Here is an 11,460-nt window from a genome sequence, read left to right as displayed (position 1 = left end):
CACAACCAGAATTATGCCGTACATTAGGCGCACCAGGTTATAAGGCGTACTGTCGATTTATGAGAAAATGAAAGAAAATTTGAAGTGCGCCTTATCGTCCGAAAAATACGGTATTGATTAACTCCATCTCCAATAATGCCATCTCTTCAACAAGTTGATGAATAGTCGAGAAGTGCTACGTTCGCTCGCTGAGCTGACTCTTCGGGAAACACTGCCCCTAATGTTTCGGCACATCACACTCTCCATTATGGGATGGGTGCCGAATTCGATACTTAAAGGCTGGGTATCGATTCTTGTAAAATCAAACGGTGCCATATTTCGATACCTTTGTTGTTCGGGACGTCACATCTGGTTGTATAATCGGTTGGCTCAAACACTTTACGGGTAAACACTCACTCAAGCAGCACTTTTACATGTCGACCTCCAAATTTGGTAATGGAAACTACAAGATGCACGTTACGATCAAACAGCTAGTGTGTAATGAGTATAATACTTGCAGTATAAACATTTTGTGGGGTGCAACAAAAGCCTAGATTCTCTTTAATAGCAATGACTGCTTCCTGAATATGCAACACACTACCTAGCCTATACACTACTGCCATCTGGAGTCTTAGAATTGCAACTGCATACAAAGTCTATTATATAATACTTGAAAATGAGATTCATAATCATAATAAAACAAGATATAACAACTGTTAAATAAAAAATGAGGTTTTATTATTAAACGATAAACATTTAATAACACATGAACACAGTCAGAAGTACGGTAGTGAAAATTAGTACCGGTGTGTACCAATTTTCCAGGTAACGGAAATTCATACCATATTGATTCAAATGTGAAAGGTACCCATCCCTACTCATGACCCAGACAAAGAGATCAGAAAGGACCTCGTAGTGTTTATGCAGAAGCAGAATTATTATTTTTTTCTGCATAATTAGTGCCGCTGATTGATGGCGGCCATGCTTTTTTAAGCTACTGTATTTTTCGGACTATAGGCGCACTTAAAATCCTTTCATTTTCTCAAAACTCGACAGCGCTACAACCCAGTGCGGCTAATGTACGGAATACATTTGGTTGTGCTTACTGACCTCGAAGCAATTTTATTTGTTATATGGTGAAATGATAAGTGTGACCAGTAGATGGCAGTCACAAATAAGAGATACATGTAGACTGCAATATGATGGCAGTTACACATAAGAGATACGTGTAGACTGCAATATGACTCAAGTAAACATCACCAAAAATGTATATTGTCCATTGAAAATATAGAACATTACACACGGCGCTAAAAAATCTATCAAAATGTTTTAGTACGACTTTGGTAAGCTATTAAGCCGCACCGCTTGATGGATTGTACTGTGCTTCATCATACGAGTATTATTATGGTGTGTATCAGTGGCGTGCGGTGAGGTTAATGTCTGGTGAGGCACGACTGCATCATCACAGTCAGATTTACAAACATATGAACCTGCAGTGCAGGTGTACCTAATGTTGTGTCCCTGCGGTCGTTCGCGGCTCCTGCAGCGCGAGCATTGTTGTTTTTGCACTTTTTGGCTTCTTGTTAAGTGACTTTTTTTGGGTGGGTTCGGTCTTGCACGTGTAGGGTTTGGGTGTGGGCTTTGGTTGGTGTGGCCGCGGCGCTCCCGTCGGGGGTGTATTCTGCGGCGGAGGTGCTTGGCACCAGGAGGCGGGGTTATGAGACGAGCCTCCAGTTTTATGATCGCTCAGCACAAGAAATACGTTACACACATACAGATGTTGACAAAATACACTGTACATTATATACCTCAGCTAACTAAACTATGGAAATGTATAATATAATTCATATAGCAATACGGTCTCACTGCACAGCAGGCCAGCAGTTAGCCGAGTCATTGCGCACAATCCATGTTGAGGCACAAATCAGTGACGTGCCTCATACGTGACAGTATAACGTTATTATACTGTCTTCTCAGTATTTGAACGGCAAATGTGAAAATAAAAATAAAAATAATCTAAAACTGGTGAAGTTAAATGGAAAATAACTTTAGTATTATCACTGGATACATATAACAATTTAATTAATTTTTTTTTCTTTTTACTTTTTTTTTCTTTCCATGATGGCAGGTGAGGCCGTGCCTCCCCTGCCTCTAGTGACGGCACGCCACTGGTGTGTATAAGGTAAGATATATTATCTGGCGTTTTGTTTCGCAATATTATGCAAAAGCAACTTTTCTTACCTTCTGGTGCCTGCTGATCTGTATTTGGGATCTGTATAAGTCCTGAAAATTTGCGCACTTCCGCCTTTGTAGTCCGTGCTGACACCATAGTCAATAAGCTTCTTCTTTTTCTCTATCTTCTTGTTATGGGACATTCATTCTCCGCTGTTGCCATTTCTAAAATAAAGTAGTGTAAAATTCGTACTTATATCTGTCAGTAAACTCACCATGAAAGCGCTAAAACATACCGGTGTAGTGAGTTTACATTATTCACCCAAGGACACATTTCCAGTGTTGATGTTGCATTATTGAGCCACAGATGAGAAGATGCTGCTCTGTTATTGATTTAAGTAAAGTCTGAATGTCATTAAAACAGTTAGCTCCATCTTTTGACCAGTGGCGTGCGGTGAGGTTCATGTCTGGTGAGGCACTGGCTTCATCACAGTCAGATTTACAAAACATATGAACCCTAAAGAGTATCTTATTCACCATGTGATTGGGAGCAGTTAATGTTTTTAGTTATGTTTTATGTTTAATTATATTATTATATATTATATATATATATATATATATATATATATATATATATATATATATATATATATATATATATATATATATATATATATATATATATATATATATATATATATATATATATATATATATATATATATATATATATATATATATATATAATATATATATATAATATATATATATAATATATTATATATATAATATATTATATTAGTTATGTTTAATGTTTTAAGTTAATGTGTTTAAAAGCTCATACCAGCATTCTTCCCTGCTTTGCACTCAGCATCAAGGGTTGGAATTGGGGGTAAAATCACCAAAAATTATTCCCAGGCACGGCGCCGCTGCTGCCCACTGCTCCCCTCACCTCCCAGGGGGTGAACAAGGGGATGGGTCAAATGCAGAGGACAAATTTCACCACACCTAGTGTGTGTGTGACAATCATTGGTACTTTAACTTAACTTTAACTTTACACTTACAAACTGTAGCATGCACACAAAAAAGCACATTTAATAAAAAAAAACGTTATTATGGTCTTACCTTTACTTATAAGTGCAGGAACAGTGGTGTTTGTGTTGGAAGAGTTGTGAATGAATGAAATATGAAATCCGCGCTGCCGTCTACAGGTGTACCTAATGTTGTGTCCCTGTTCACGGCTCCTCCGGCGCGCCGCGCTAGCATTGTTGTTTTTGCACTTTTTGGCTTCTTGTTAAGTGACTTTTTTTGGGTGGATTTGGTCTTGCACGTGGAGGGTTTGGGTGTGGGCTTTGGTTGGTGTGGCGCTCCCGTCGGGCGGTGCATCGCGGCGGAGGTGCTTGGCACCAGGAGGCGGGGTTATGAGACGAGCCTCCAGTTTTATGATCGATCAGCACTAAAAATACGTTACACACATACAGTTGTTGACAAAATACACTGTACATTATACACCTCAGCTAACTAAACTATGGAAATGTATAATATAATTCATATAGCAATACGGTCTCACTGCACAGCAGCTCAGCAGTCAGCCGAGTCATTGTGCACAATCCATGTTGAGGCACAAATCAGTGACGTGCCTCAACTGGCTGCTGATCACCGCACCGTCTCTTTTCAGTATTTGAACGGCAAATGTGAAAGTAAAAATAAAAATAATCTAAAACTGGTGAAGTTAAATGGAAAATAACTTTAGTATAATCACTGGATACATATAACAATTTAATTTTTTTTTTTACTTTTTACTATTTTTTTCTTTCCATGATGGCAGGTGAGGCCGTGCCTCCCCTGCCTCTAGTGACGGCACGCCACTGCTTTTGACACTTCTTCCACTCCCGTCCTTGCATGCTACACCGCTACAACAAAGATGACGGCGACCGCCCACAAGACGACTGTCAGAAAGCTACTTGAAGGTGATATGTAAAACATAATCTATGCAACATTTTGACCAAATAACCACCATCACATGTTATGTAGACCACAAGGAAGTGTTTTAAATTAAGAAAAAAATCATAATATGACCCCTTTAATGCGCCTATTGTATGAAAATAGACCTGAATAGACCCGCTCATCGGCAGTGCATCCTATAATCCGGTGCGCCCTATGGTCCAGAAAATACGGTAATCTTGCTCAAATTTCACACACGTGCTTGTTGGTCTCCTGGAAGTGTATACCAAAGTTGGTGGTGATTCGGCAAAACACCCTAAAGTTACGGTAGGAATTTTGTAGAGCTGTGTGAGAAATTTCAAGTCTTTGCAACATATGGGGTTCAATAACAGTGCTGCCATGTGGCGTAATTGTCAGAAACAAAAAAGCAATTTTGGGGTGCATGACGCATTTTCACCCTTTTTTTCTGCAGCGGCTCAGGAGCAGAGATTGAGTTTACACATTTTGTTTACCACATGACTGAAACTGTGACAACAATTCCTCACACCTTCATACCTGATCGTCAGGAAACCAAACAACATCATCTTCCTGCGTGTTGTGCACGGCAAACACAAAAACAATGCGTGCCGTGGGCTCACATTTCTGCATTTTTTGGTCCGCTCTCACATTGACGCTGATCATAAATCAGCCCCCCGAAGATGTCTGCAGTGTATCAGGTGAAGCAAAACTAAATCATGCGTGTCTGCAGGACTGGAAGAGCAATTAGTTGCATTTGCGTCATGTGAAACCTGTTTGACTGATGCTGATTCTGTGACAAACGGCCATAAAATGTAACTGGTAATGGCCCAAATTCTCCAGAAATGCTGCATTTATGGCAACCCCTAAACGCCACACGCCCACACGTGTTCAAGGTTCTATCTTGTACTACTTTTGAAATACTTCAAGTCTCAGAGGTCCAACAAGAGTGGAAATCGAGCATGGAATTTAGACTTTTAGTAAGTCTTACTGTAAATGCGCCGTTTTGTGTGTCTGTAGCTTTAATGCCAGCGTCCAACATAATAGATGCCATATATATCGCATACAACAAGAGAACATTAAGGAGTGGGGCGGGAGGATGCAAATGTTAGCATAGCTAGATGAGATAAACATTAAACATTAAAAAAAACAAAAAACAAACAAAAAAGACAACTTACACCTTCCATGTTTGTAGCTGACAGGTATGGCTATATGCTACTAGGAGCAGAGCAGCCTGCATTTTAAGATGTTAAAGTTAAATTACCAATGATTGTCACACACACACACTAGGTGTGGTGAAATTAACCTCTGCATCTGACCCATCCCCTTGTTCACCCCCTGGGAGGTGAGGGGAGCAGTGAGCAGCGCTCTGGAATCATTTTGGTGATTTAACCCCCAATTCCAACCATTGATGCCAAGCCACCCATTTTTATAGTCTTTGGTATGACTCGGCCGGGGTTTGAACTCACGCCCTACCGATCTCAGGGCGGACACTCAAACCACAAGGTCACTGAGCTGGTAATGTAGTGAAGCCTGATTTTCACAACACACACTTCATCCACTTTTTACATATACCACATTGTCCGGCCCATAGGGCGCACGGGAAAATAAGGCGCACTGCCGATGAGCGAGTCTATTCAGGTCTTTTTTTTAATACAAAAGACGCACCGGATTATAAGGCGCATTAAAGGGGTCATATTAGGATTTTTTTCTAAATTGAAAATACTTCCTTGTGGTCTACATAACATGTAATGGTGGTTCTTTGGTCAACATGTTGCATAGATTATGTTTTACAGATCATCTTCAAGTCACTTTCTGACAGTCGCTTCAGGATGCGCCGTTTTGTGGGCGGTCTTATTTACGTGGCTCACCTTCGACAGCGTCTTCTCCCCGTCATCTTTGTTGTAGCGGTGTAGCGTGCAAGGACGGGAGTGGAAGAAGTGTCAAAAGATGGAGCTAACTGTTTTAATGACATTCAGACTTTACGTAAATCAATAACGAAGCAGCATCTTCTCATCCGTGGCTCACAAGTGCAACAACACCGCCGGAAATGTGTCCCGTGAAAAACCGTCCGACCGGAACTCTCAAATAATAATAATGTAAACTCACTACACCGGTATGTTTTAGCGCTTTCATAGCGAGATATAAGTTAGAACTTTACACTACTTTATATTAGAAATGGCAAAGGCAGAGGATGAATGTCCCATAACAAGAAGATAGTGGAAAAGAAGAAGCTTATCAACTACGATATCGGCATGGACTACAGTGGCGGACGTGCACACATTTTCAGGACTTATGCAGATCTCAAATACACATCTGCAGGTAGCAGAAGGTAAGAAAAGTTGGTTTTGCATAATATTGTGAAACAAAACATCAGATAATATGTCCTTATACACACACCATAGCAATACTTGTACCTCTGAATACGGTAGCCGTAATGGGCCGACAATCCATCCAGCGGTGCGGCTTCAAAGTCATACTAAAACATTTTGACAGATTTTTGAGCGCCGTGTGTAATGTTCTTTATTTTCAATGGAACATTTAAAATTTTGGTGTTGTTTACTGGCATCATATTGCAGTCTACATGTATCTCTTATGTGTAACTACCATCTACTGGTCGCACTTATCATTACACCATGTACCAAATAAAATTGCTTCAAGGTCGGTAAGCACAACCAGAATTATTCCGTACATTAGGCGCACCGGGTCTTAAGGCGCACTGTCGATTTTTGAGAAAATGAAAGGATTTTAAGTGCGACTTATAGTCCGAAAAATACGGTACACAGTCACTATGCACTTGTCCGACATAATAGATGCCATATATCACATACAACAACGTAACATTAAGGATTGTGACAGGAGGATGTAAATATTAGCAACGTTAGCATTGCTATATGAGCTAAAGTGCTAGAATTACGCTTATATTTTAACAGCAACATCATGCTGTTAAAAAAACCCGTAACAATCAAATTTAGCTGACTGTAGCTGACTGTTAGGTGGATAGCAGAGCCTCACAATGCATTTTGAGATGTGTAGTGAAGCCTGCTTTTTACAAAGTGCACTATATTTACTTTTTACTTTTTCATATGCCTACACTAACTCTGCACTTGTTCAAAGTAATAGTTGCCATATACAACAATGTAAGATTAGTGAAGTGAATTGTATTTATTTAGCACTTTTCTCTCGTGACTCAAAGCGCTTTACATAGTGAAACCCAAGATCTAAGTTACATTGAAACCAGTGTGGGTGGCACTCAGAGCTGGTGGGTAAAGTGTCTTGCCCAAGGACACAACGGCAGTGACTAGGATGGTAGAAGTGGGGATCGAATCTGGAACCCTCAAGTTGCTGGCACGGCCACTCTACCAACGGAGCCACACCGCCCCAACTAAGTGGGACGGGAGGATGTATATGTTGGCAATGTTGGCATAGCTTCATGAGCTAAAGTGCTAACATTACATTCACATTTTATTTTATTTTTTTATTAATCAGTCCAACAAAATAATACACAAATATACCATGATAATAAAACTCCAATTCTAAAACCAAACACGGTTCAGCAACATTCAGAATAACAATCAACAGAGCAATTGAGAGGACACACAAACATGACACAAAACAATTCAAAAGTAGTCAAACAAAAATTAATAATATCAACGACAGTATCAATATTAATAAGAATTCCAACATAGCAGAAATTAAAAATCCCTCATTTACTTTATCATCACAGCCATTTATAAAAAATAAAATAAAAACATTTAAAAAATGAACAATAGTGTCATAGTGGCTTACACTTGCATTCCATTCACATTTTAACAGCAACATCAAGCTAAATTAGCCTATTTGCGGGAAAAAAATCTCAACATAATCAAACTCACAGCTTCTACGTCTATGACTGACTGATGGATAAATGGCGGAGCACCACAATGCATTTTAAGATGTGTAGGGAAGCTTGCTTTTTACAAAGTGCACTTCTTTCACGTTCTACATGTCCTATGAGACTTTGCATTTGTGCAGCGTAATAGATGCCATACAACAAAATAACAATAAGGAGTGGGATGGGAGGACGCAAAAATGAGCATTGCTACATAAGCTAAAGTGCTAACATTACATTCACATTTTAATAGCAACATGATGCTAAGTTAGCCTATTTGCTGAAACCCCCCCCCCCCCCCCCATCAACAAAATCAAAACATCCATCTTTTATGACGCTTACCTCTTTCGCAGTTTCTTCCTCCGAAGCCGAGCGGGCAGTCGCAGCTGAAGGATCCCCACATGTTGACGCAGACGCCTCCATTCAGACACGGGTTGTTGTTGCAGAAGTGTCTCTTAGCGGAGCATCCTGGGGAGAGAAAACTAAGAATACTTATCTTCAGATAAGACAGGAGGTGGTGGAATGCTAGATGACGACTATGCAGGTTCGTACCAGGCAAGGTGCCGTTGTTAGCGATGAAGCCGGCCATGTCTACGCGCTGGTTGTCCACGCGCAGGTTCTTCATGCAGCCCACAAACTGGTGGTTGCGGACAGGAAAGTCCTCTGGGAGCTTGGGGACACCTCCGAGCAGCAGTGGGCCGGTCAGGTCCAATGATCTGACAGCAGACATGCACATTTAAAGCAAGGGTGTTCCAATCCAATATTGATATCGGTCCAATATCAGCAAAAAAAAAAAAAAGATGACGGTATATCAGTTTGTGTCTAAAATCTTCGATACAAGTAGGCCTGTAGCGCAAAACTAGACAGCCAGTAAACATCTAAATGTCTTCCAATAAGCACACAAGGTTGGTCTTTTCTACTACTTTAGATAAGTCAATTACAAAAGGTAAACATGGTAGGCTATATGCTACTAGGAGCTAGCAGCTACACAACAGCTAAGCTCAAAATAGCACACAAGATAGACATACGTAATCATTTAATTGAACAATACTGCACATTTATCAATATAAACAAGTATCAGTCATTTATCGTTGCATAAGACTTACACATACAAAGTCTCCAAAGCAGAAGCGTATGACCAAGTATCCAGTAACAAATGCGTCCGCATCATTCGACTTACTGTGTCATGAACTTAATGAATTACTGTGGTCACTAGATGTAAGGGCTGTGAATCTTTGGGCACCACACGATTAGATTCGATTCTTGAGGGTAACGATTCGAAAACAATTCAAAACGATTCACAATTCAAAATCAATACCTTTTAACAACATTGGGTGCCAATTCTATGATTACCGGTAGCTACTTTCAACAGCTCTGATAAATGTATATATTACTTTAAAAGAACTTGGTTTTGTTAAATGAAATTTTGCCTAAACATTTAATAAAGTCAAATACAAATAAGGCAACAAGAAAAGTATCCCACACTTCTCTTTTCTGAAGTAAATCTGTGTAGCAGATATGGACATTTACATCAACAATATGATTTGCCTGAGTGGCTGGACAGGCAAAAATTAAATAAAAAATCGTTTTTGGATTTTTTTGAATCGATTATGAATAACAAGTAAGAACAGCGAATCATTCAAAAATCCTTTTTTTTACACCGCAACTATATGTTCCCTAAATCAATTACAACTCCACTACAAATTAAAGACAGCATAAGTCAATTCCAGATGGTTAAAATGAAATAGCTTAAATAGGAACACCTCTAATCTCCTACATTTGGAACTTTTCAGACCTGTGTGAGGCAAGCGAGATTGGTTGTCACACTTTTCATAATCATCATCATCATCATCATTATCAGCATTACAACATTTTTAAATATTCCTAACTAAATCAATTTAAAGCTTAAATTGTTGCCTTGTTCTGTGCGTCATTCTTATTTTCCAATCCATCACAGGGCTTGTTGTCACACACTATGAAGTTGGTTGTGATACAATTATTTTGACGAGAAAAATCCTATGAGGCTTGTCGCTTTTTCTTGAAAATGTCATTGAAGTGAATTAATGAACTCATATCCTGTTTTGCATATGGTGAATGTTTATATTCATCATGGAGAAAGCAAACCACCAAGTTTAAGTAAATAGTGGTATTTCAGTTTGAGCACATAATAAGATAAGGCCCCTTAGTTTGATATTCGCAGGTGGTTTGGATCACTTCTTGTAGAAAAGAGGCCCTAATTGGGACTTCGGAATGCAAAAGTGATAGCCCTATCCTTGAGAAGAGACTACATGTCTAGCTCAACGTCAACAGTTATGACTTAAAGCAGTTGTTTTCCAGACACTTACACACAAACATATCCTTTTATGGACAGGGTGTGCTGTCCTGACTTAGCACACACCCAGAGACAGAAAGGAGGAATATAAAAACTGATGGTTTGGCTTCTCCAAGTTAGGAGAGACACATTTTCTTGACCTGACCTCCTCCAGGAACTGCAATCCTGTATAATGACGCTCGCTTGCAATTAAGCAACTTTTACTTCAGTAAAGAGTCTCCGACGTCTCTTTTGATCCCGCTGCACTGCCATGTCGCCCTTCTGTCCGGACGAGGATGACAAGACCAGAAATACACATCATCATCCAGAATGTGTTCTTTCAGACGTAAGAAGTGTCTATCCGAACCAGAAAGTAAGGCAGCAATGGTAAGAATTTGTTTTGTTTTTTTCCCCGGGGAGCTGGAGACTTGCTCCTCTGCTCTCGCCACTTCACGGACAGCTCTTTTGTGAATGCCAGATTGTCCAAATTCATACAATCATTTTCAATTCTTCTTCAATGTTGGCTGATAAACATTACCACAAAACCGCAGCCCTAACCTAAAAGCGACCCTCGACCCCTGACCAATCACAACACAGTAGGCGTAGAATTTGAGCATGTCGGCCAAGCGGAGAAGAAGGCAGATTTATTTATGGGGTATCTCATTCACTACGGTGCCCAACTGAGATCCAATATAATTTTAATACATGCATACTTTTGCACTAAAATGCTCATTAAAAGGAGAAGTGCATGAAAGATTGATGGCAGAAATAGTGTGCAGAGTTACTATTAGCGCCTGCAGATCAAAACAGAAAAGTGGTAAACATGCAAGGGGAGATAAAAAGAGAAAGCAAAGCCTCGGAGATGTGGAACTTCCTAACAAGTTGACTTTTAATGAGCACGCTACAAAGAAAGACATGTGCTGAATTATGGAAGCCAACAGGAAAGTTGATTTATATCAGGGGTGTCCAAACTTATTGACTTGGGGGCTGCTTTGGGCTAAAAAAAATTGGCCGGGGGTCAAAAGCTGGCTGCATATAAAGTATGGATGTTTATATACATACTGTACGTATTATAGTAACATGTAGTACATGTTGTACATTTTTGGGTAGCAGGTTATAGTTTGCTTTGTACGTCATTTTAGCAGTTTGCAAATTCACCAAGTCTTTG

The 11,460-nt window shown here is 39.7% G+C and overlaps 1 protein-coding gene across 3 annotated transcripts in view; it reads right to left on the bottom strand.

Moving 5' to 3' along the window:
- celsr2 (cadherin, EGF LAG seven-pass G-type receptor 2) overlaps positions 1-11,460 on the bottom strand; it is a 230,372-nt gene that overhangs the window by 39,588 nt on the left and 179,324 nt on the right. For all 3 annotated transcript variants that reach the window (XM_062053464.1, XM_062053480.1, XM_062053471.1), the window contains exons 7-8: positions 8,534-8,697; positions 8,324-8,449 (exon numbers count right to left, since the gene is read on the bottom strand). In XM_062053464.1, coding sequence (XP_061909448.1) covers positions 8,324-8,449; positions 8,534-8,697 — 290 coding nt within the window. The remainder of the gene's footprint in view (positions 1-8,323; positions 8,450-8,533; positions 8,698-11,460) is intronic.

The sequence above is a fragment of the Entelurus aequoreus genome, linkage group LG01 (genome assembly GCF_033978785.1).
Source record: "Entelurus aequoreus isolate RoL-2023_Sb linkage group LG01, RoL_Eaeq_v1.1, whole genome shotgun sequence".
Classification (NCBI taxonomy): Eukaryota; Metazoa; Chordata; class Actinopteri; order Syngnathiformes; family Syngnathidae; genus Entelurus; species Entelurus aequoreus.
The sequence above is the reverse complement of the archived record's forward strand: the minus strand, read 5'-3'. Positions and strand labels throughout refer to the sequence as shown.